General features: G+C 43.5%; 1 protein-coding gene across 1 annotated transcript in view; it reads right to left on the reverse strand.

Annotated features, from left to right (window-relative positions):
* Nucleotides 1–26640, reverse strand: part of LOC143930420 (membrane-spanning 4-domains subfamily A member 4D-like) — a 128770-nt gene that overhangs the window by 26388 nt on the left and 75742 nt on the right. The window contains exons 4-5 of the mRNA XM_077454726.1: nt 23769–23825; nt 16959–17084 (exon numbers count right to left, since the gene is read on the reverse strand). Of these exons, the coding sequence (XP_077310852.1) occupies nt 16959–17084; nt 23769–23825 (183 nt within the window). The remainder of the gene's footprint in view (nt 1–16958; nt 17085–23768; nt 23826–26640) is intronic.

Consider the following 26640-nt stretch of genomic DNA (forward strand, 5'->3'; position numbering starts at 1 on the left):
TGAATAGATGAAAATGGCGGACGGATTTTCAGTGAGCAGCGCGGAGGAAAGCCCTGAACCCCATGCTTCCGGAGCAAGGAAGAGGTATAAGGCCACAAACATGGCCTTTGAAGAGATGGTGGAGATAGTGGATATACTGAGAAGGGAGGATTACGATGGGGAAAATGGCCCGTATCCCAAACCCAATATCAGAAAAAATGGCATCATGAATATAGTTGTGAGCACTTTGGAAAGCAAATTTGGGGTCCGAAGAGCCAAAGATCAGCTCCGGAAACGATGGTCCGACATCAAATCCAGGGAGCCGGACCAATACAGGAGAATCAAAAAGGCCCTGAAAAAAAGTGAGTACTCTGCGCTTATCGTGACGGTCGGACATAATCGTTCGTATAGGTGTATACGATATATTTGTAAATCTGGCGAATTTGATCGTTCGTGTGGTTAATAGTTCATGTAATGAGCGAATATGCTCGTTCGTATATGTGGACGTAAATAGCATGAATTTGTATATGGTGTAAATTTATCTGGTGTTGGATTAGATTTTAATTAGTTATTAATTTTTTTTTGTATTGTTCATGATTAGGGATGAGCTTCGTGTTCGAGTCGAACGTACGTTCGACTCGAACATTGGCTGTTCGTCCGTTCGGCGAAATCCGAACATTTTAGTCCGTTCGTGTCAAATTCGTGTGCGATGGCGCAGTGCATTGCTGGCTCATGATTGGCCAAGCATGCACTGTGACCCCGCATGCTTGGCCAATCGCAGCGCCAGCAGCGAGGAGAGCCATGATTGGCCACAGGCAGGATGCCTGTGGCCAATCATAGCTCAGGCTGTGTAGTGCACGCCCCACACTATATAAGGCCGCCATCGCGGCGGCCTCGTGTAGTGTGTTGGCGTCTGAAGCAGTGGGTGTTCTGTGTACCTTCAACACAGTACACACCGATCGTTTTCGGCTGATTTTTCTATCTTGCTGATGTGTAGTGGTTATTGTCTGTGCCCTGACCCCAGTATACACCGCTATATTCACCTCACCTATATAGCTAGTGATCTATCTTTTATAATAGAGCTTGCAGTCAGTAGTGTTAGGAGATAGTGCGTGCTGAGTTAGAGTAGGATTTTGCAATATCAATCAATTGGATCGCTCTGCAAATGCTGTCTCATGTACCCCTTAAATGGACAAAGCCTACTTGATCTTTATGCGCAGCCACTGCGCCCATCAAGCGCAGCCACTGTGCCTATCAAGTGCAGCCACTGTGCCCATCAAACGCAAGTACTGTGCTCATTAAACGCAGCTACTGGTGCCACTAGCGGCTGGTGCTCAAAATTTTTGGGGAGGCGCAAACAAACTGAAAAAAGAAAATCAATTGCGGCCATTGTGCCATCAAACTAAGCCACTGTGTCCATCAAGCCCAACCACTGTGTCTATCAAACGCAGCCACTGTGCCCATCAAGCGTAGCCCCTGTGCCCAGCAAGTTCAGCCACTGTGCCCATCAAATGCAACCACTGTGCCCATCAACCACAGCCACTGTGCCCATCAATTGCCACCACCGTGCCCATAAAATGCAACCACTGTGTCTATCAAGCGCAGCCACTGTGCTCATCAAGCGCAGCCACTGTGCCCATCAAATGCAACCACTGTGCCCATCAAACGCCGCCACTGTGCCCATCAAATGCAGCCAATGTGCCATCAAACGCAAGCCACTGTGCCCATCAAATGCTGCCATTATGCCCATGAAACGCAGCCACTGTGCCCATCAAAGGCAGCTACTGTGCCCATCAAGAGCAGCCATTGTGCCAACTACCATACCTATCAATTGCTGCCAGTATGCCCATCAATTTCTGCCAGTGTACCCATCAATTGCCGCTCCTGTGCCCCATCAAATGCTGCCAGTGTACCCATCATTTGCCACTGCAACTGTGCCCCATCAAATGCTGGCAGTGTGTATCACCCCGGCACTTGCCTGTCTCGCAGCGGGTCAGTGGCGGTGTCCTGCGTGCTCCTTGATGTCTTCTTCCGTCCTCTCTATCAGGCGTCCAATCACAGCGTCTGATGTTTCAGCCAATCAGGTGACAGATAACAGACCCGAGCACCTGATTGGCTGAGAGGTGGTTCAGTGTTAGCAAAGTGAATTCCTTCGCTTTGCTAACAAACAATTGAGTGAGCAGCAAACGCACAGCATTGCACCCGCTGTTCACCTTTTTGGGTGCCTATTAGAGTCTACGGCTCTAATCAGGTGCTTCCAAAAAAAAAAAAACATCACTATAATTCAGGTGCCCAGCGCCAGAAAAGGGGCCAGACACCTGAATAGGGGGTGTCAGCGGGGACTATAAATAGATTCATGCAAGGCATGAATCTATCTATGGTGATAGAGTGGTGACAGAAGAGAGGGGGCAGCGCTCCTGCGCCCTTTACGGACGCACTGCCACTGTATGTTATACTTTTCATTTAAAGCCCCTCTCAGAGATAAAATCCACACCCCTGCCTGTTGTAGCCACTTCCTATTGGATGGGCTATGGTAAAAAAAAGGTGGACGTCAGCAGAGAGGATTGGAGGAGACTGGTGGTCCCCTGGGTCGGTGGTACTCCTAACAGTGGGGAGGTGGGATCTAGTTTGGGGATTTACGTGGGTATATCTGGCTTCACACAGTAAGGGGGAAAAGGCCTAATAGAAAAAGATAGTGGGTATTTAAGTCAAATAATGAAGAGGTAGAGAAAACATTTTGGGAGCCCAATGGATCCAGCAAATTATGCATTCTAATTATTTTCCTATTGCATTCTTCTTTCTTTTCTCCAGTACCACTACATTAAACTCCCACTTAAATTAATATTTTATTGCTTCATAGGCAGAACAAATGTCATTTGTAATTATATGGCAGAGGTTGCAGTGTGGTGGCACCAGCAGCAGTGCCTAAGGCCAAATTTTTCTGCCCCTGTTTAACAGGGACATGTATTTACAATTCTTGATATAATATTTCACAGGAGGGCCCCTTCCTGTGCCCACCCAGAGTAACGGTGAGGACCACAACCAAAGGTCAATTTTTCTACCACTGTTCAACAATGGCATGTAATTACAATTCTTGATATAATCGTTCACAGCAGGGCGCTCCAGCGCCCACCAAGAGTCACTTTGAGGGCTTACAATGTTGTGGCAAAACCAACACCTTGTTCTGCCATTTCTGCAGAGCATATAGGGCAGGCCCCTACTTTCAAACATCCAACTTACAAACATCTCCTACTTGCAAACGGAAGGAGACAACAGCAAGTGAGATGAAAAAAGATGGACGACAAAACAAATTATACAGGGGTGATAACCCTTCCCTATGTTTTCCAAAAAGCTTAAAAATAGTTTTTTTGACTGGAGCTACACTTTAAAAATGTACCAGTTGAAAATTACAAACAGATTCAACTTAACACAACAAACCTACACAGTCCCTGTCTTGTTTGCACCGCCTGTATACTGCTGTTCTGAGTATATAGGGCCTGGGGGCCACACGCATTTCCTTTTTTTAATATGGGTACAGGGTTCCCCTTAATATGCGTACAAGACCCAAATAGGCTGGTAATGGGCAGGGAGGGCTACCCATGCCATTTTTCTCAATGATTTTCAACCATATTGCAGGAACCAGATATAACATTAAAACCGCAAGCAGTTTTAAATGGTGTTATTTCCGTTTAATGTCATTTTGTGCAGGGACTGTTCTAAACACGGGAAAGACGTGGCACTTCACAGGCATACTACAGACACCCCCCAGGCACGATATTTAAAAGAATATTTCACTATTTTTTTTTCACTTTAATCGTCATTAAAATCAGTGCTCCCGCCAAAACTGCCGTTTTTAAAACTTTTTTTTGCATTGACCCATGTCCCCTGAGGCAGGAGTCAGGTCCCCAAACCCTTTTTAGGACAGTATCTTGCATATTAGCCGTTAAAATTAGCACTTTTCATTTCGAACGTTCGAGTCCCATAGACTTCAATTGGGTTCTAACGTTCGTTCGAACTTGGGGTCCGTTCGAAAGTTCTGGTGCGAACCGAACCGGGGAGTGTTCGGCTCATCCCTATTCATGATAAACTGAATTGTCACACTCAGTTTAGGATATCTTTGTGTACATGTCTTTATAGCTGCAGCTGTTTCATAAATTTATTCAGTGTAATGTAGTCTAAATAAAAAAAAAAGATAGATAGGTAGATAAAATGCTGGTTCAACATCTGGACTGGGAATCATTTAGTGTAGTTTGGGACATCATAGAACATTTTTTGACATAATCACACACAGGTACTCCAGGGGATGATTCGAGTGTGTCCGTCTATGAAACTTGGACAAAAGATATAAAGTATCGCAGTTTGGTTAAAGGCTAGGTTCACATTGCTGCAATGTACGAGATTGAATGTGATTTGCACCGCACTGCAGTGCAAATCACATGTGATCTCTGTGTGATGCGATTTCAGCCATACATATAGTATGGCTGAATTCGCATCGCATCCGGCCCAAACTTGTACATGGCCCTTTTTTTAGTCCACAGCAGAATCGGATCACATGGGTGTTCACACCATGTGGTCCGATTCCTGTCCGAGTTTAAAGATTGCACTGTGATATGAGAAATAATTTGGAGGTGTCAATAAAACTTTACACTGACACTCCCAGCAGGTCACATAGGGCAGTGTGAACTGCCTCCGGGAGGCATGCGATGCGTGAAACCACAGTAGATTTGCAGCGTTCGCACATCGCAGCAGTCTGAACACAGCCTAACTAAAAAAAAATCATTTTAATGATGTATTAAACTAGGATCTTGTAATAACCAGCTAATAATTGTACACCACTTCAAACCAATGTTTCATATTCCAATTTCTGAACTCAAATATCAGTATGCTTAAAAGTATACCTTTTTTTTTGTTTTTTTCATTCTCATAGGGGAACAAAGACTCAGACAAGAGGCGGAGCAGCCCAGGACCCCCCGACCTCACCAGCCTGATTGGGCAGTTAGCCCAAGCCCAGTGTCCGAGCTGGAGCAGCCCAGCCCAGTGTCCGAGCTGGAGCAGCCCAGCCCAGTGTCCGAGCTGGAGCAGCCCAGCCCAGTGTCAGAGATGGAGCAGCCCAGCCCAGTGTCAGAGATGGAGCAGCCCAGCCCAGTGTCAGAGATGGAGCAGCCCAGCCCAGTGTCAGAGATGGAGCAGCCCAGCCCAGTATCCGAGCTGGAGCAGCCCAGCCCAGTGTCCGAGCTGGAGCAGCCCAGCCCAGTGTCAGAGATGGAGCAGCCCAGCCCAGGGCTAGATGTGGAGGAGGAAGAGGTGGTGGAGATACGCACCCCACAAAGTGAGTGTCTGATAACCCAGCTTAAGGTAAACAATTAATGGCTGTATATTTTAACAAATTTTTTTATCTACACATGTTTTTAGGTGATGATCTGGTTGTGGAAGGGCAAGCCGCTGAGCCATTTTCCTCTGACAGTGCCCAGAGACTGATTGGTCAGATCATGGCCTGGAATGGCAAGATTGATGAAATGCAGAACAAGATGCAAAACATGCAACGAGAACTTGGGAAGTCATTTTGTGTTGTCTGTCACAAAGGGCCTTATTTACTATTGGCAAAAAACACTTTGCAATACAAATGCACTAGGACAGGAATATGCAATTAGTGGAAATCCAGCTGTTGCAGAACTACAAGTCCCATGAAGCATAGCAAGACTGACAGCCACAAGCATGAGACCCAGAGGCATGATTGACTTGTAGTTTGCACCAGCTGGAGGTCGGCCAATTGCATATCCCTGAATTAGGAGAATGTAGGAGACAAGCACCGTGAAAAGCAAACAAGAACCAAACTTAAAAATTTGATCAGACAATACATATTTAAACAAAAAGAAATTTTTATTGGTCAGCTGGCATTGGAATAGCCCCCCCTACCATTAAAATAGGTGATATATTGGTCACGCACCTCACGTGCTGTTTGGGGGGGGCTAAGCCAGGATGGGCATGATCCAGCCCTGTGAGTTCAGGTAATATTAGTCCGGCCTCAGGCCCAATTGGTTGCAGGTACTGGTTTCCAGAAAGTTTGTGTAAAAAATTGTGCAAAATGCAGCAGCAAAGAATTACATAGTTCAGTTTGTACTCTGCCAAGTTTATTGCTGTCATAAACAGACGGAACCGGCTGGCCATAATACCAAAGGCATTCTCCACAACCCTTCTTGCTCTGGCCAGCCGGTAATTAAAAACACTCCTCTCCGGGGTGAGGGTCCTTTGGGGGAAGGGTTTCATCAAATGGTCACTCAGACCGAACGCTTCATCAGCAATAAAAACAAAAGGTAGACCCTCCACATTATCGGCATCTGGTGGCAAGTCCAGGCCACCAGTGATGAGACGGTGGCAGAACTCGGTCTGCCTAAACACTCCTCTGTCAGACATCCGGCCGTTCTTCCCCACATCCACATACAGAAAGTCACATTGTGCCGACACCACCGCCATTAACACCACACTATGGAACCCCTTATAATTCCAATAGTAGGACCCCGAATGGGGTGGGGGCACAATCCTCACATATTTCCCGTCGATCGCCCCTCCACAGTTGGGAAAGTCCCAACGGGCAGCGAATTGGGAAGCCACAGTCTGCCATTCCTGTGGCGTGGAAGGAAACTGGGGAGTCAAACACAGGAAAAATAAAAAAATAAATAAAAAAATTAGTCATTAAATCAAAACAATTCATAACAAATAAAACTCAAAAACATTTTGGAACAACAGTTAAACAATAATATTGAAAATGTTTTTCTTCAAAAAAAAAAAAATAGACGGCCCAATTCACAGATTACTCAGCCCTCTGATGGACCAGGGGGACATAAATTAGGTGGGTGAGTGGGGTGGGGGCCTAATTAATGAGTATACAATCCCTGCGACCAATTTGAGTGGGGTGGGGGACTAATTAATGAGTATACAATCCCTGCAACCAATTTGAGTGGGGTGGGGCCTAATTAATGAGTATACAATCCCTGCAACCAATTTGAGTGGGGTGGGGGCCTAATTAATGAGTATACAATCCCTGCAACCAATTTGAGTGGGGTGGGGGCCTAATTAATGAGTATACAATCCCTGCAACCAATTTGAGTGGGGTGGGGGCCTAATTAATGAGTATACAATCCCTGCAACCAATTTGAGTGGGGTGGGGGACTAATTAATGAGTATACAATCCCTGCAACCAATTTGAGTGGGGTGGGGCCTAATTAATGAGTATACAATCCCTGCAACCAATTTGAGTGGGGTGGGGGCCTAATTAATGAGTATAAAATCCCTGCAACCAATTTGAGTGGGGTGGGGGCCTAATTAATGAGTATACAATCCCTGCAACCAATTTGAGTGGGGTGGGGGACTAATTAATGAGTATACAATCCATATATATATATATATATATACATACACACAAAGGATGTATACAAAGAGTATACAAAGGGTAGGGGGCAGTAAAACAGTACAATGGAGCTGACAATATGAATCAGAGAAAAACAGTCTCGGCTGTGGGTGTATAGGGGCCCAGGATTGCATGCTGGGGATGTTAGTGAAAGCAAATATGCACGTGGGACACAAAAAGGTAAAAGCTATAAAAAAAATGACACAAAAAAAAAAAAAATACATAAAAAAAAAAAAATTGCATGCATTCATATAAAGGGGACATTCACAGCATATTCCTGTCATGGATATTAAAAGTCATGATGAAATTAATACAAACATACAATGCATATAATGCAATATTAAAAGAAAAAAATTACCTTCATATATTCCTTCTGCAGGACCCAAATAATGGCAGAACAGGTCTCTGGAATAATGATCCCCAGAGCCTGGGGGGAGATGCCTGTAGAGAACTTGAGGTCCTGAAGGCTTCTCCCTGTCACCAAGTAGCGCAACGTGGCGATGAGCCTCTGCTCTGGAGTGATGGCTTGCCGCATGCAGGTATCCTGCCTGCTGATATAAGGGGTCAGCAAAGCCAGCAGACGGTGAAAAACGGGGTCCGTCATCCTGAGATAATTCCTGAAATCATCAGGATTATTCTCACGGATCTCACGGAGTAAAGGCATATGCGAGAATTGGTCACGCTGGCGCAACCAATTCTTTGTCCATGAACTCCTCCTCACCCTGTTCACAGACTGGGCTCGGGTCAAAGTATTAACCCCAACACCAAGCCCCAATATAGCACGAACTCGTTCCCGAGTACGTCCACTCTCCATGGCTTTGAAACGGTCGGCTGGACAAACAAGCTTAACTGAACGCACTGAAGAACAGCCAGACCTATGAAGAACGACCTGAAAACCAGAAACGAGCGGACCAGAAGCGCCTAACAACAGGTACCAACTGATCCACGCGTACCGAAAGACAGATACAAACCTCACAGGTAGACTGCGCCGCAGAAAACTGACAAATTAAGCTGAAGTCTGAAAAGCACGAATCGTCTCTAACCAAACTTCTACTAACGCAAAGTCAGCAGAAGGAGCCCAAAGGGTGCTTTGCTGTGTCTTGGACTTCCTATTTCTAGTCCCGTCGTACGTGCTGTACGTCATCGCGCAAGCTTTCGTCGGACTGCTTGGCTATCCGTGTGTGGTCAAGTCCGTTCAGTGTAAAGTATGACGGACTGTCTGTCGGATTGTATGACGGACTAAGTAGGCCATACAGTCCGCTCGTGTGTACGCGGCTTAAGCTTCCCTTTCCCAATTCCAGCACGATCCAAGATCCCTCAGCTCACCCAGTCACTTGTTGAGACAGCAGTGTAAGGTGAATAAAAGCATAAGACTTTATTGAAGAACACACACACGGATATAACTCTGAAGACAATTCCCCCTTCTGGTTGGCACAGATACAGTCAAAGATTTCAACACATCTATAAACAAAAACAGGGCATGCAGCCAACAACTAGGTACTGAAACATTTAACCTTTCAACAACTATTTAAAACAGTAACTGGGCTTCTTTCATGGAGAGACCTGTTTAAGGAGAAGTCCAGCCTGAGCTTGTTTAGCTGGGTTTCTCCTATGCGTCACAGGAGTGAAATTGGTTTTGCACTCCTGTGACCACTAGTCTGCTCTCTGCTGACAACCCACAGATCAGTCCAGGCATCGCATCATCCCGACTCTGGAAGTCTGGATCCACCAGGTGCCTGGACTGATGGCAGTCTCAGCCTTTCAGCAAGCCACTGAGACGACCATTCCCCGCCGCTCCACAGCTCAACGCTCCAATGAGCAGAGCAGGAGATCTGCTGACTGACAGGCAGCAGTTCTCTGGTTGGAGAGCTAAGAGAACCAAGCCATCGGCAATGTTAGATTGATCGGTTCTCAGTGCAGAGGTGGCAGGGGACAGATGCAGCATCGGAGCGATGCTGCATCCACCTAGAAAAGTATGATTATGGGAATTTTTTTCCCCCATACTTCTTTTAAAGGAGCTTCTCCTCTATGACTTTGGCATGCATGTAGTTCAAATGTCCAATTACAGTGTTCTAAACATAGTGTACACAACCTGGCTGGTTCAGGGGTAAAATTAAATGCTAAGTCCAGTGTGGTTGTACGGAGTCAGATTAGTGCAGATCAGATTAGGCTTCGCAGGTCACCCTGTGCCCCTAATACACACAAGGTAACTTACACATAAGAGGGGTCTCTAAGGTAAACTGGGTTCCACGGGCCCCCTGCCCAAAGTGACTCCCGTTACAGTAGATATCCATTAAAATAGGTTAAAATTGGGTCTCTGGGATTAATTTGTCTTAATATGTATAAGGGTATAGTATATATGCGCTAGATTTAATGTATTGGATATGGTAGGAGGTAAATAGATATTTACACATACATAGTAATATATAAGGATTATGTGGCTGTATATATTTTATGATGTGTGTCATTTCCATTGGGATCCGAATAGAGCTATGTGAGCCTGATATAAACATCCAATAGTTGGGCTTAGGTGTGGGGGGGGGGGGGGGGGTTAAGTGGTGTTTTTAGAGTGGAATTTACTATATTGGCAAGTACCATTGTCCACAGCAAGTGAGTGGGCTCAGAGACTCAGGGCATCTGAGGAGTAGCTTGGTAAATTACTATGGTAAACAGGAATTGCTATAAGAGCTTGGGCTAGATGGCTGATCCATCCTACTGAAAAGCCCAGAGGGCGACAGGCGTGTAGGAGGGAAGAGCCCAGCCCACAGCATCACAGAGCTACCGCAATCCTAGCTGAGTGGCTGACGAGATCCAGCTGACGGGATAGTTACATGCGTGGTCCTATTGTATTTCTTGTAGGTGTACTTTTATTGGGACATTTTAATAAAATAATTGAAATGGAGAATATTATGTAGATGTCTTTGTTTAATGTGGTCCAATTGAGAAAGAACCGTTGTGTAAGGAGCGCTCTATCGATTCCCAGGAGGGAAAAGGAATTATTCTAAGGAGAGCTGCAGGAAAGATGTCGGAAAGCTTGGAACACTGAAGAGCACTGTAGTGAATCAGATATACTAAAAGACATTATTTTATCTATGTTTTTTCAACTTTTGATGTAATATACACTGTATGAATAATACTGGGTGCAGGAATATTTTTGGGTCAGCAGCGCTACACTGTATTAAGCACATTAGAATTTGTTCCTAAACCCAGAAACATAAATGTAAAATATTGCAGCTTACCAATATTAAGATGTGGAGGCAACATTGTTTTTTTTTTTTCCAGGATTTTTCCCCTTAATTTTCACCTGTTGGTCCTGCCTAGGGATAAGACCGATGTTCAAGTCGTAAGTTCGGCTCGAACATTGGGTGTTCGCCAGATAGCGAACAATTTGGGGTGTTCGTAGCAAATTTAAAAGCCATACAACACCCTTTAAAAGTCTATGAGAGATAACAAAAGTGCTCATTTTAAAGGCTTATATGCAGAGAGATGATCATCCGTCACTGGATAGCAAGAGTGGATTTCCACCGCTGGAATCTTTTTTTATTTTTAATAAAGGAATTTTTCAAAAGTGTGTTTGTCTTCTTTAACAATTTTTTACACTTTCTTTGTGAAATGGTAGGGGTACTTTTGTACCCCATTACCATTTCAAACAGGGGGGCAGGATCTGGGGGTCCCCTTGTTAAAGGGGGCTTCCAGATTCTGATAAGCCCCCCGCCTGCAGACCCCCACAACCATCGGCTAGGGTTGTGGGGATGAGGCCCTTGTCCCCATCAACATGGGGACATGGTGCTTTGAGGGGAGACCCCCAAAGCAGACCCCCAAAGCATCCTCCCAATGTTGAGGGCATGTGGCCTGGTATGGTTCAGGAGGGGGGAGCGCCCTCTCTTTTCCTGCGGCCTGCCAGGTTGCGTGCTCGGATAAAGGGTCTGGTATGGCTTTTTAGGGGGACTCCCACGTCAATGTTTTTTTTTATTTGAAGCAGGGTTCCCCTTAATATCCATACCAGACCTGAAGGGCCTGGTAATTGAATTTGGGGGAACTCCACGCTTTTTTTTTTTTTATCAATGACTTTCAATGAGTGTTCTCTGTATTACGGGAACCGACAATTCATTATAGCCGCGAGTGATTTTAAAAGACTTTTTTTCCTGCAGAAATGACACTTTGTGCAGGGACAGTTCTAAAGAGGGATTTCACTGTGAAAAAAATATTAAAAGCCAGCAGCTACAAATACTGCAGCTGCTGACTTTTAATAAATGGACACTCACCTGTCCCAGGATCCAGCGATGTTGGCAGCCAAGGCCGATCGATTGCTCGGCTCTCGGCTGCTGCCGCCACCATTCTAGGTAAGGGAATCAGGAAGTGAAGCGTTGCGGCTTCACTTCCCGGTTCCCTACTGCGCATGCGCGAGTCACGCAGCGCAATAGGAATTGTCCACGCTGTCTCTGGGACCCATGTGTGTCCCAGCAGACAGTGCGCAGGGACAGGAAGAGGCATAGACTCCCGTGGGAGTCTATGCCCGGAAGTGGGTGCAAATACCTGTCTTTGACAGGTATCTGCACCCCCCTCCCCCCTGAAAGGTGCCAATTGTGACACCGGAGGGGGGGAGGGTTCCGATGAGCGGAAGTTCAACTTTAGTCTGGAACCCTGCTTTAAGCACAGGAAACATGCACCCCTTCACAGGCATACTATAGACACCCCCCAGGTAGGAAATTTAAAGGAATATTACACTTTTATTGTTTCACTTTAATCATTATTAAAATCACTGCTCCCGAAAAAACTGTTGTTTTTAAAACTTTTTTTTGCATTGATCCATGTACCCTGAGGCAGGACCCAAGTCCCCAAACACTTTTTAGGACAATAAGTTGCATATTAGCCTTTAAAATTAGCACTTTAGATTTCCACCATAGACTTGTACAGGGTGTTTCCGGCTTTTCGAATTTGCCGCAAACACTTCAAATTGTTCACTGTTCGGCAAACAGGCAATGTTCGAGTCGAACATGAGTTCGACTCGAACTTAAAGCTCATCCCTATTCCCATGTTTACAATAGCCCCTGCACAAAATTACATTTCTAAAGGAAAAAAGTCATTTAAAAGTACTCGTGGCTATAATGAATTGTCGGTCCCGGCAATACACATAAAAGTAATTGAAAAAAAACGGCATGGGATTCCCCCCCCCCACAGTCCATTATCAGGCCCTTTGGGATTGGTATGAATATGAAGGGGAACCCCAAACAAATTTTTTTCAAAAATTGCGTGGTGGCCCCCCAAAAATACATACCAGACCTTATCCGAGCGCGCAACCTGGCAGGCCGCAGGAAAAAGAGGGGGGGTGAGAGAGTGCCCCCCTCCTGAACTGTACCAGGCCACATGCCCTCAATATGGGGAGGTTGCTTTGGGGTAGCCCCCCAAAGCACTGTATTCTCATGTTGATGGGGAAAAGGGCCTCATCCCCACAACCCTTGTCCAGTGGTTGTGGGGGTCTGCGGATGGGGGCTTATCAGAGTCTGGAAGCCCCCTTTAACAAGGGGACCCCAGATTCCAGCCTCCCCCTCGTGTGAAATGGTAACGGGGTAACAAATGTACCCCTACCATTTCACAAAAAAAGTGAGAAAATGGTAAAAATGACATGACCCAGTTTGGGGACAAGTCCTTTATTAAAAAATAAAAACGTCCCACAAAGTCCATTCATCTTCTTCTCTCGCTCTGACGGACCAAAAAAGAAAAAAAAATAGAAAAAGCCGCACGCCACCACCGATCTGCCTCCATGGGAGACACCCTCCGTAATGACCGTTCTCTCAGGTGACAGTTCTTTTATAACTGAGGGCGGGGCCACGCGGTGACGTCGCCAGGGGACCCAACCCCCCTCTGACGCACAGGGACATCCTTATATTTTCAATTTTGGAACCCTGTTAATTATTTTTTGTTTGTGCCATTCTAAGGGGTTTTTCTTCACTTCCTTTACCTTTTTAACAAAAGGAAATGAGAAGAAATCTCTGAAAAGGAGAAAGATCCCCAACATGCTTCAGGTGTATCAGAGCGTTTAACATTATCAGTATATTGATAAGTAAATAGATTTACAGTATATTGTATTTGGTCTGTCATTAATAGGAGAAAATTCATTTAAAAAAAAAAAAAAAAAAAAAGAAGAGGGGTATGCAGATATAAGGATGTTGGGCATCATTATGTATGCACATTTGGGCCATGATGCCTACATACAGTACATCAGTTCTAGGATTTAAAAATGTGTACATAAATGAATAGATAATTTTACAGTAGTAAATAAAAAAAACAAAAAAAACAAACACACTTCAGTGTAGTTGATATGTCCCATATGCCCAAAGTTTTGGTGATAAACTCATTATAACCAGACTGTTAATGTACATTATAATATGAAACATGAAATGCTCGATAACTGATAGGCCAGCTAATAATAACCATTAGCCATGATAAAGGATGACCCACTGATGCCCTGGAAGCAAGTTGGCTTATTTCTTTTAACTTAAAGTGGAACATTATTTATAAAATGTAAGTCCTGATATGGTCCCTTTTACAGGTATAGCTATATAAAACATTAAAAATAAGTCCTTATACTGTTTATAATAATAATAGTAGTAATAGTAATACACTTTCTCACCCTGCTCTGCATATGCTCAGTTGCTCTCTATGTTCAGCACTGTGCCTAAAAATCAGAGCCACTAGAGGCCAATCTGCTGAGAGCTTTAACCTCCTCGCGCCCGCCCTATGGCCGAATGACGGCCGTAGAGCAGGCGCCTTCGTCCGGGTTGCCGTCCCTGGACGGCGTGATGTTTACTTCCGCAATGCGCGCCGCCGCGGGCGCGCATCGCGGAAGTTCTGTGTTCACCGTGTCCCCCGGGGACAGGCAAACACAGATCGCTGTAAACGGCCAATCACAGCGGCCATTTACAGCGTGATCGGCGTGTCCAATGGGAGATGATCTCATATGTTTACATATGAGATCATCTCTCAGTGCCGCTCTCCTTCCTCGCACAGACAGTGCGAGAGGGGAGAGATGAACGGCTGCAGCGGCAGCCGTTCTGCCTGTGAGAGAAAAAAAAGTTAAAAAATAAAATAAAGTGCCATCCTCCCCTAGCAGTGCCATCCTCCCCCAGCAGTGCCATCCACCCCCAGCAGTGCCATCCGCCCCAGTGCCATCCGCCCCAGTGCCATCTGCCCCAGTGCCATCTGCCCCAGTGCCATCCACCCCAGTGCCATCCACCCCAGTGCCATCCACCCCAGTGCTACCTGCCCCCAGTGCCATCCACCCCAGTGCTACCTGCCCCCAGTGCCATCCACCCCAGTGCTACCTGCCCCCAGTGCCATCCACCCCAGTGCTACCTGCCCCCAGTGCTACCTGCCCCCAGTGCCACCTGCCCCCAGTGCCACCTGCCCCCAGTGCCACGTGTCGTCAGTGCCACGTGTCGTCAGTGCCACATAGTGCCATCTGTCATCAGTGCCATGTATCAGTGCCATTTGTCATCAGTGCCACCTGTCAGTGTCACGTGCCATCTGTTGTCAGTGTCACGTGTCAATGCCACTTATCAGTGCCATCTGTCATCAGTGTCACGCGTCATCTGTGCCATGTATTAGTGCCATCTGTCATCGGTGGCACATATTAGTGCCACGTATTAGTGCCATCTGTCATCAGTGCCACGTTTCAGTGCCACGTGTCTTCAGTGCCACGTATTAGTGCCACGTGTCATCAGTGCCACGTATAAGTGCCACGCGTCATCAGTGCCACATATTAGTGCCATCTGTCATCAGTGCCACATATTAGTGCCATCTGTCATCAGTGCCACCTGTCATCAGTGCCACGTATAAGTGTCATCATTGCCACGTATCAGTGCCATCTGTCATCAGTGTCACGTGTCATTGTCCTGGTGCTTCAAAAGTGTAATAAATAGTCAACAAGTTAGATGTGTAATTTATGTTCCTAGAACACATGATGGCGCTACCTGCATGTTGGGCCTCTCTATGTGGCCAGGCTGTGAAAAAGTCACACACATGTGGTATTGTAATACTCAGGAGGAGTAGCAGAATTTTTTGGGGGGTATCATTTGTGGTATACACATGCCACGTGAGAGAAATAACCTATTACAATGACAATTTTGTGGAGAAAAAAAAAATAATGAAAAATCTTAATTTTGCAAAGAATTGTGGGAAAAAAATGACAACATCAAAAAGCTCACCATGCCTCTTACTAAATACCTTGGAATGTCTACTTTCCAAAAAGGGGTCATTTGGGGGGTATTTGTACTTTTCTGACTTGTTCGGGTCACAAGAAGCGAGATAGGCCACCAGTACATCAGATGTGATCAATTTTGTGCGATTCGCACCACAGCTTGTAGACGCTCTAACTTTCACAAAGACCAAATAATATCCACTAATTTGGGTTATTTTTACCAAAGATATGTAGCAGTATAAATTGTGACCAAAATTTATGAAGAAAAATTAATAATTTGCATAATTTTGTCACAGAAACAAAGAAATATGCGTTTTTTTTCAAAATTTTCGGTCTTTTTTCATTTATAGCGCAAAAAATAAAAACCCCAGAGGTGATCAAATACCACCAAAAGAAAGCTCTATTTGTGGGAAAAAAAGGACAAAAAATTCATTTGGGTACAGTGTTGCATGACTGAGTAATTGTCATTCAAATTGTGAGAGCACCGAAAGCTGAAAATTGGTCTGGGCAGAATGGTGTTTAAGTGCCCAGTAAGCAAGTGGTTAAAGTGTACTGCTCCTTAAGAGGGAATAAAGCAACAGGAATGACACAGACTGTGCCTGGGGTACACAGATTAAGGAGGAAGAAAATAGAAGCAGGAAAAGTGAAAGGACAAACTTTGCTGCCAGGGAGACACAAAAGAGCTAATTGTGTCTATTTTTCTGACATACTCCTTTCCAGGCTGTGGACTTCAGCACTGTAAAGCTTCTGTCAGTCTTCCCCTCTATCTGAGCCAAGACATACAATCAAGGCTGAAGATGTAAAAATTTTAATTAAAGAAAGGGACATTGAGTTTAAGAAGAGGGGGAGAATCTCCAAAAAGGAAGTGACTGCTCTGGGCTTTAACAAAATGGCGGCCTCCAGCAAAAATTAGGAGCAATGCTGGAGGCAGTTTGAAACACAAACTGATTTTGGTAGCATAATTATTAATGTGGAATGTATGGTCTTTTGTTAAAAAACATTAATTGCTATCAAACTGTAGCGTTCCACCTTAAACAAGAAAATACAATCACCATTAGTCTCTGTACATTTGGTGTTAAACACCAGTTCTTCCAAATATTCTAAGGTCAACTTCATGAGAACCTTACAGCCTGAAACTAACAACAAAAGAGGATATTCAGATTTTTAGAAATGTCATTATTTTTATTTCCTTTAGCGCTAGCAACACAGAAACAAAGTTTTGACTCAACACTTGTGGAGAAGGTTAGTAATTATCTTTTATTACAGCATGCAGCTCAATCAATTGTTTAGCACAAAGTGATGTTTTGTGTTTTCAAACTGCAATGCCATAAAGAGTATGTCCACTTAATACTAATTGGTTATTGTACTCACCCATATTGTAGCACAGGTGTCATAGCAGGTGTAATATCCATTCATGACCACATCCACTAAAAGAATCACAATCTCCACGGCAGATATCACTGCACTGATAATGTTCAGGGCCAAGCTAGTTCCAACCTGTGCCAAACCCATTCATACATCACAGGAATTATCATTTTGAAAAGGGCATTTTTGAAAACAGAAAGCTAGATGTACAAAGGGATGGAATGCATAGTAGCTGTAGTGATACAGATGAAATATGATTGGGTGACATGAGCAATTGCATATTATTCAATAACAGCTTGCATCTTTCATTTCAAATTGCATTGCTAAGCAGGATAAGGTTGAAATATTTATTAAAACACAACCGGGTTTAAATCTTAGAGCGGTTGTAAAGATTCAGTTAAAAAAAAAAAAACACACACACACACAAAACGTGTCATACTTATCTGCGCTGTGCAGTTGGTTTTACACAGAGTGGCCTGATCCTCCTCCTCTGGAGTCCCTCAGCGGCGCTCCTGGCTCCTCTTCTTCTTGAGTGCCCCATCGGAGAAGCGCTCTCCTTCGTGGACACCCGTGCAGGCGCGCTCCCGTGTCCTGCTTCTGCATCTATTCACACAGAAAGCAGGACTCCGCCCCGCCCTCCGGCATTATTGGATTTGATTGACAGCAGTGGGAGCCAATGGTTGCGCTGCTATCAATCTCTGACTGCTTCCTGCAGCATTATATTGATGTACGTTTAGTTAATTCTACAGACTATGTATATTCTGCATTCAAAGCCTTATCTTATTGTTTCAAAGCTTGCACATGCACAACTTCTTGCCTTATTTCAGTGTTGGGATGAATAAACTTCCATCTACATGCACTGGATTATATAATTCCAGGCTGGCCACACAAGATGGCTGAAGATGCCCAACCCGGAGGAAGACTATGGAAAGATGTCAGCCTCGGCCATGGAAGATTGGAAACACCACTTTGCTGGGGGAGAGGGAAGTATTGCCTTAAGTAGGAGTAAGCATTAGTATTTGATCATGCAGGTCCTCTCACACTACATAGTTGCTGGTAACTCTAAAGGTGGCAAATCTATCAACAATTAGTTTAAAAAACTGTAAGGATTTGTTAGTAAGATCTCAAATGATGAAACATAAATACAAAAAAGACTTTAAGGTGCCACACATAACTTCAGAACAATGAATACTCGACTGATTAAAATTCAAAACGGTTTTTATTCACAACATGATTCCTTAAAAACTTCCACAGCCATAAAAACTGTTAAATTGCATATTAGATAGCGCTCATTCTGCTAGGCCATAACTCTTGACTATATATTCGTGCATATACACATAGAATAGTTCTCAATATACAACAATTGTGTTAGGCCAACCTGCAGAAGCATAAGCAACGGTCTCTGCATGTTTCACTGTTTACTGGCTTCCTCAGGACACCACAAATATGCAGCTCTGAGAAAGGGCTATGGAGGTGCACTGAGGGACCGGGACATATTTCCTGCCTTTTTAAGCATACTTAATGTTGCCCAGTTTCTGGGTCTTACAGGAAGAGGGTCAAACAGTTTGGAGCATTCTTTTGAATATTTCCTATTCGTCAAATCAGTGTCCTGTATCACTTTTTTGGAGCTCCTATCTGCCGCTGAAACTCCAATGTGTATTTTTCTCTCAGAGGCTACTTGGGTTACTTTCCCATCGGGACACAGCACTATATAAATACGTTTTTGATTATAATGTGTGGTCTCCTGAGGAAGTCAGTAAACAGGGAAACACAGAAAGAGCGGCACTTATTCTTCTGCAGTTTGGCTGTACACATTTGTTATATATTGATAACTAATCTATGTATATATGTATGAATATTCAAGAGTTATGGTCTAGCAAAATGAGCACTATCTTAAGGAGCTTCTTATATGCAATTTGACATTGAGAGAAGGGGGAAGGCATTAGCATGGGGAACTCCCAGTGACTTAACATGCCATGCCAATAAATTTGAGGACTATCTCGATACCACAATTAAATCCAAGGTAAATAATAATAATTTTATTTAATACATAGAAAAAAGAAACAAATAAAGTTATAAACATTAAAATTGATTACAGAGCCAATGCATACTTCATAATGGTATACAACCAAGTAGTGTAAATATATCCAGCCCTCTATTGTATAGGAGAAGCCGGTAGTCCAGGAATTGGTGCCCAAACTGATAGCAGTTCTTATTCTCAACTAGTTTCGTGACCAACAGTCGCTTCTTCAGGAGATGTTAGGGTGTATCTGAGGTTTAAATAGATAATGGCTTTTGATTAGTAGGCAAATATTATGTACATAATGCAATATGAATACAGTATAAGTTCATTCATTAAATACAGGGAGTATTATTTAAAATAAATACAAGGAGACAAGGCTTACCATCCAAATCCACCGAGGCACACATGGCATGGGTGGCGCCCTGTTAGTAACAGGGCTGACCACCCTGGGGGCGGACACGGGAGGCTCAATTTGTAAATCAGAGTGGGCTGTAACAAAATTATAAAAATAATAATGGTAGGTGGTGTAATAAGGCAGGGCCTTCTATGTGGGAAAGACCATCAGAGAACTACGCCAACGAATAGGCGATCACTTATATTATTCATCAGGTGGTAAGTTAACTTCGGTGGGACGGCATATAGGCATCCACCACCGATATCAACCAGAATTTGTATAATTCTTTGTCCTGGAGGTGGTCCAAGAGGACCCACGGGGCAGGGACTGAGACCGTAAAATACTGAGGCGCGAAACCCTCTGGATTGAGCGGTTGAACGCCTTGGTGCCACCCGGCCTTAATGAGGCACAGACCTATAAACATTTTCTCAAATAAGAGTCCCCATACTGGTCCAATCTTTATTGCCCCTCCCCCCCCTTTTTTTTCCAGACTCCGTAGATTACATTAACTGGATATTGGGGTTGTTTAGCTTCAAGTTAAAAAGGTGTTTGCATTTATTGCTGTCATAAATGGTTTATTTCATATAACAACTCTGTTTTATCGTTTCTAGACTACTTGGATAATATTATCGGTGAGATTACCAATGTATAATGATTCATAAAGTGTATGACTGGTTTGTAATTTTTTGGTATGGATTAAAACACTCATTGTTACTCTATTATGGAGACAGGGCTTGCATTACATTATCCCCCGGGACTGATCGGCATTGGGAGGTTAACTCCCGAGGGCGGACATGTGCCACTCCATCAGAGTGGAGTTCCTCCCCACCTCCCCCTTGTGGTTTGGGGGAGGGATCCACCTGTGCCTCTGTAGCCACGGACTGTTCCAAGGGAGTCAGAGGCTGATGTGCAGTCATTACATGACACATGCGCATTAGGAGCTGCGGACCCGGTGACGTCATCACTCGGCGCCATCGCCAGGTGTGTGATGCGCCGGGTTGGAGGCTCAAAAGGGCGTCACTTGTGACAGCCCGTTCAGAGCGGAAGCTCCACGAGAGTACCCAGCGACGCTCCCCACATTCACAGGTAATAAGGAGTCCTCTACAACGGACCTCCCTTTAAATTCTTTTTTTATATTTAGCTCAAGCACTTAGAGCACTATATCTCTTATCACAGGAATTTTGGTCCCGGAATATCTACAGGGACATGCCGCTTAAGCACTAGTGCCTATACTGTGGGGAACATTAAAACGTCTCTCTCTGGATGCTGCAAATCCTATTTTTATTATACATTACAGCCGGGTAGGTGTTGTTTTTTTTTTTTATTACTCTGCGGTGCTCTAGCTGGGTATGACCATGTGTGAACTAATGCACGTGGGTGCATATAAAAGCACACACGTGCTTGTGTGTGCGTACGCACACACATAGGGTTGACCACCATTATATATAATATTACCTTTTTTTTTTATTACACCTCCTACCATTATTATTTTTATAATTTTGTTAAAGCCCGCTCTGATTTACAAATTGAGCCTCCCGTGTCCGCCCCCAGGGTGGTCAGCCCTGTTACTAACAGGGCGCCACCCATGCCGTGTGTGCCTCAGTGGATTTGGATGGTAAGCCTTGTCTCCTTGTATTTATTGTAAATAATACTCCCTGTATTTAATGAATGAACTTATACTGTATTCATATTGCATTATGTACATAATCTTTGCCTACTTCTGATCAAAATCCATTATCTATTTAAACCTCAGATATGCCCTAACATCTCCTGAAGAAGCGACTGTTGGTCGCGAAACTAGTTGAGAATAAGAACTGCTATCAGTTTGTGCACCAATTCCTGGAATACCTGCTTCTTCTATACAATAGAGGGCTGGATATATTTACACTACTTGGTTGTATACCATTATGAAGTATGCATTGACTCTGTAATCAATTTTAATGTTTATACCTTTATTTGTTTCTTTATTCTATGTATTAAATAAAAATTATTATTATTTACCTTGGATTTAATTGTGGTATCGAGATAGTCCTCAAATTCATTGGCATGGCACGTTAAGTCACTGGGAGTTCCCCGTGCTAATGCCTTCCCCCTTCTCTCAATTTTGCAATATAAGGATGAGGATACCAACACCTAACATTTGGTACAATCTCTATTATTAATAGGCACTCTAATAATTTTTCAAGAAATCGTGTAAGAATTATTATAGATTTTAATCAGTTGAGTATTCATTTTTTGGAGTTGCGCAGCACCTTAAAGTAAAGTTCCGCCTGGGAAAAAAATTAAAATTGAAAGTCAGCAGCTACAAATACTGTAGCTGCTGACTTTTAATATAAGGACACTTACCTGTGCAGGGAGCTCGCGATGTCGGCGCTGCACTTTCTGAGGGTCCCTGCTGTCTTTTGGGACATGTGTGTCTCCCAGAAGGCAGTGAGGGGTAAGGAGGAGGAGCCAGACATTGCGTAGTTTGTCGCACACGATTGCAGTGATTTTTCCCTGGAAGTGGAACCTGGATTTGACAGGTATCCGCTTCCCCCAAATGTGGCACTGGGGTGGGGGGGGGGGGATCCGATCTGTGGAAGTTCGATTTCTGGGTGGAACTCTGCTTTAAAGTCATATTTTGTATTTTTCATTCTTTACATATGTCTATGGATGTGGTGCCACTTCAGTTAACCACTTTACGACCAGCGCACGCCGATGTACGTCCAATTTTTGAAGAGGGATATCTCGGTGACGGCAGCAGCTGTTGCCACAATGGAGATATCCATCTCTTCAGGTGCTGGTCGTGTGTATGATAATGGTGGTCTCTGCGGCAGTTTCCCGCTTTCTCCTAAATTTTACTATGCTCACTTCCTAATCACAGGGCAATCCTCTAACCTTATCCAACTGCATATAGTTATTCATGGGATAGACCATCCAACAAATTTAGATTTACAAATGTTCTGTAATCCTTGTGGTATCTCATTTTTGATAGTCTATCGTAAGGATCACCAAGCTTTCTAAACAAAAGGCCAGTTTACACAAACTAGGGGGGGCCAGTGGGAGTAGAAGAGCTCTACTCAATACTATGTAACTATGTCCTGGTATCCAACAGGTATAAACAATGCCCTATCTTTAGTTTTATGGGAGGACTAGTGCCCCATCCTTGGTGTTAGTGGAAAGAATTGTGCCCCATCCTTGGTGTGAGTGGAAGGAATTGTGCCCCATCATTGGTGTGAGTGGAAGGAATTGTGCCCCATCATTGGTGTGAGTGGAAGGAATTGTGCTCCATCCTTGGTGTGAGTGGAAGGAATTGTGCCTTATCCTTGGTGTCAGTGGAAGGAATTTTTCCCTATCCTTGGTGTCAGTGGAAGGAATTGTGCCCCATCCTTGGTGTCAGTGGAAGGAATTGTGCCCTTTTGTTAGTGTCAGTGGGAGGAATAGTGTCCCATTTTTGGTGTCAGTGGAAGGATTTGTACTCCATCGTTGGTGCCAATGTAAGGAATTATGCCCTTATGTTGGTGTCAGTGGATGGAATAGTGCCTCAAGAGCCAGATAAAGGAAAGCAAAGAACTGCATCTGGCCCAGAGCCACAGTCTCGTCTATCCCATCAATAACTATAAATTTGAAGCTGGCTGTGAAATCACAATGTAACATGTGTGACCATCTTTAGATGAACAGATATGTAAGGCAAGAACCTATCCAACTGGTTATACATTGATTATAATCTGGTTGTTTAACCACTTCTGCTCTGTTACTTTTATACCTCTGGAGCAGAGCAAGGTTTATACTTCCATTGTAGGCCTGTTTATTTGGCAATAACTTTGTCACTACATCATCGTTTTTGGGACACATTAGACTTTATTTTGACAGTTTTGTTTTATTTCATTTCTATGTATTCAAAAAGACATAAAATATTATAACTTTTTTCAAATTTGTCAATGTTGAGTTAAAAAAAATGATTTAATTAAAAAATGTTTAGTTTAAAATATTAGTAAATAAATGTACTTTTACTGCAAATTAAACATTCTTTTATATGAGTTGTACTGGCGGAGCATGTGACCCATTATTAGATTGTAAGCTCTCCCTCTTAACCCTCTTGTATTAAATTTGTATTTATTTGTAAGTAGCAACTGTACTATCACCAACGGTTCACCATAATTTATAGTGCTGTAAAAACTGAGCAAAATAAAGCCTGTATAAAAATATTATAATAATTCCTTGTGACAAAGCCAATGAATCCATAGCCCTGTGTTAGCTACAGTGCCATCAACTTAGAGCTTGCATTGTGATATATCCTTCTCCCAACATCTGAACAAAGTGTGATGGAGAGCAAAGGAAAGGGGATTATGCTGGTGGGGAGGATTAAAGTGAATGGGCTAAGGATAGGTTAACTTTAAATTACAATAGGATGGCTTACCAGACAGCGCGATTCACTATTTTCTGCTGCAATACATAGGGACCCAGAGAAAATATACTGCAAAACAGATCAAAACAGATTAGTCACCTGTTCAATATAAATACTACAATGTTTTGAGATTTATAAATTAGCAAAAGTTGTTGTATAGGCCATAAAGATGATAAAGCCCAACTCTGAGTTCAGTGCTTCCCCTTCCCTTTTTTAGCCCCCCTCCCATCCCAGCAGCATATTATGCTTATTTATTTTATACTTACCTTTTATGATGTATTTTGGCTAGCCACATGACATGCTGGGTCCTTTTCCTCTCTGGTCTCCTGCTGGAGGTAAGTCCTAGATGATGCAGATAGTGGCACTTGTTTGATGGCATCACCACTACTCTCTGCATCAATACAGTGAGAGTACAAGGAGCCATGGTGATGCCCTCTCAGGGACCTGGCTTTTTTGCCCTGCACTCTTAGCCTGCCTTCACTCCCCCAGATTAAATGACCCTGGGCACCATTCAAATTAAGAGACTGAAGGTATCTTGTTATTAGGTATCCAATGGACTTAATAATCCAAACTCTTAAGCCCTTGGAGGATTTTCTGTACTTGCTCTTCCCATGTTGTCATCTATTGTTTTACATGTCCATGTGGACTGTTATATCTAGGAAGAACCATCTCAACTCTCCGTACAAGATTTCGAGAGCTTTGCATGTTTGTAGGGGATGGGATTACTAAACATAGCATCTGTTGACATTTTGCAGAACTCCATGGAAAATCTTCAGATGTGTTAAGAATTTGGATTATTCAGTCCATTCCAAACAAATTGTCTCCTACTGAACACTTAAAAAAAATTGTGTTCACTGGAAATGTATATTCACTCTAAATTCCTCAATGAGTCTACAGAGGTGAATAATGTCAGAGTATAGTTATCACTCCCTCTAGTGGCCATTTAGCGATCTATCATTTATCTTGCAATATTATCCATTATAAATGTTTAATTGTTTTACAGTGTTTTTTTTTATATGAAAATCCCATCTCTTTTATAATTCTTACATGGTTTTATATTCTTTCATATGTTTTATATTTATTGTATTTCTTGTGTACAGGAAATCATTGGAGGCTTTAGTTTAATTTGATTGGTAGACTTATAGTGCCAGTTTCATTCTGGCTCATGCTGAGCCTTGTAGTCCCGCTTGCTATTTAAGTTCAGTTCAGTGTCCAGAAATTAAGGGCAGCCTTGACAAAGAGGCTTAATGACCTCAAAGTGCGACATCATTCCCTGCTCTCTCTCACTGTCTGATGCTCCTTACATACCCAGCATACCAGGCTGGCTGGAGGGGATGTTCCCCCCTCCCACCAGTGCTTTTACTGGCGAGCTGGAGAATGAATCGGCGCGACATTATGACGTCGCATTCGGCCTCGGCAGATGCAAACACTGCAATTCATGAAACAGTTTTAAAAAAAAAAAGCTTTTAAAAAATTGCTGCGCGAATACCGTGCAACATAAAAAGTTGCAATTTTATTCCCAATGGTCTCAGCTAAAAAAAACTGTCTATAATGTTTGGGGGTTCTAAGCAGTTTTCTTGCAAACTAATTATGATTTTTACATGTAGGAGAGGAATGCCAGAATATATATATATATAATTATTTTTTTTAAATATGGGGGATTGTTCAGCTCAGTGATAGATGCATTTGTCAGTGATTCAAGCCAGTCAGGTACAATGTTTAAGGGCATGGTAACCCATTTTTATTAAAAAGGCAAATAAAAGTCTGTAACATAAAGGTTTCCCAAACAGGGGTTCTTCTCTAGCAAATACACACAATGGAAAATACTAGCTCACCCAGCTCTCTATAGCACCACCTCTGCTATTTATCCTGGTTACACAGACCACAGGATTCTTCAATGTGGACAGGTTTACTTTAGCACCCACAGCTTCGATCTGGCCTTAGTCCTCAGGCCATTTACTGCTTCTTGTGCCGCGTACACACGATCACACTATCCGCTGGACAATCCACCTGTGTGTGGGCTCCGGCGGACTTTTTCTTTCGAACACAAATGACACCCCCAAAAAAATTCTACTACTCCTCCTGAGTATTACAATACCACATGTGTGGGACTTTTTCACAGCCTGGCCACATAGAGAGGCCCAACATGCAGGGAGCGCCGTCACATGTTCTAGGAGCATAAATTAAACATCTAACTTGTTGACTACCTATTACACTTTTGAAGGCCCTGGAGCACCAGGACAATGACACGTGGCACTGATGACAGATGGCACTGATACGTTACACTGATGACACTTATACCTGGCACTGATGACATGTGGCACTGATGACAGATGGCACTAATATGTGGCACTGATGACAGATGGCACTTATACGTGGCTGTCATGGAGATTCTACTAGAAATCTGAACCCCAGGCCTTCTTGTTTGCTGCCGCGGGCGCCATAGCGTGTGCGCGCACCCATGCGCGGGAGCGCGGGCACGAGAGCATGCGCGCGCCCCTGTTGGCGCCAAACAGGCTATTTAAACGTGAGAAAAATAACCTATTACAATGACAATTTTGTGGAAAAAAATCTTAATTTTGCAAAGAATTGTGGGAAAAAATGACAACATCAAAAAGCTCACCATGCCTCTTACTAAATACCTTGGAATGTCTACTTTCCAAAAAGGTGATATTTGGGGCATATTTGTACTTTCCTGACTTGTTCGGGTCGCAAGAGGTGAGATAGTCCACCAGTACATCAGATGTGATCAATTTTGTATGATTTGCACCACAGCTTGTAGACTCTAACTTTCTCAAAGACCAAATAATATCCACTAATTTGGGTTATTTTTACCAAAGATATGTAGCAGTATAAATTGTGGCAAAAATTTATGAAGAAAAAT

Source organism: Lithobates pipiens, unplaced genomic scaffold (genome assembly GCF_037356315.1).
Source record: "Lithobates pipiens isolate NorthernLeopardFrog02 unplaced genomic scaffold, aLitPip1_a1.2 Scaffold_25, whole genome shotgun sequence".
Lineage (NCBI taxonomy): Eukaryota > Metazoa > Chordata > Amphibia > Anura > Ranidae > Lithobates > Lithobates pipiens.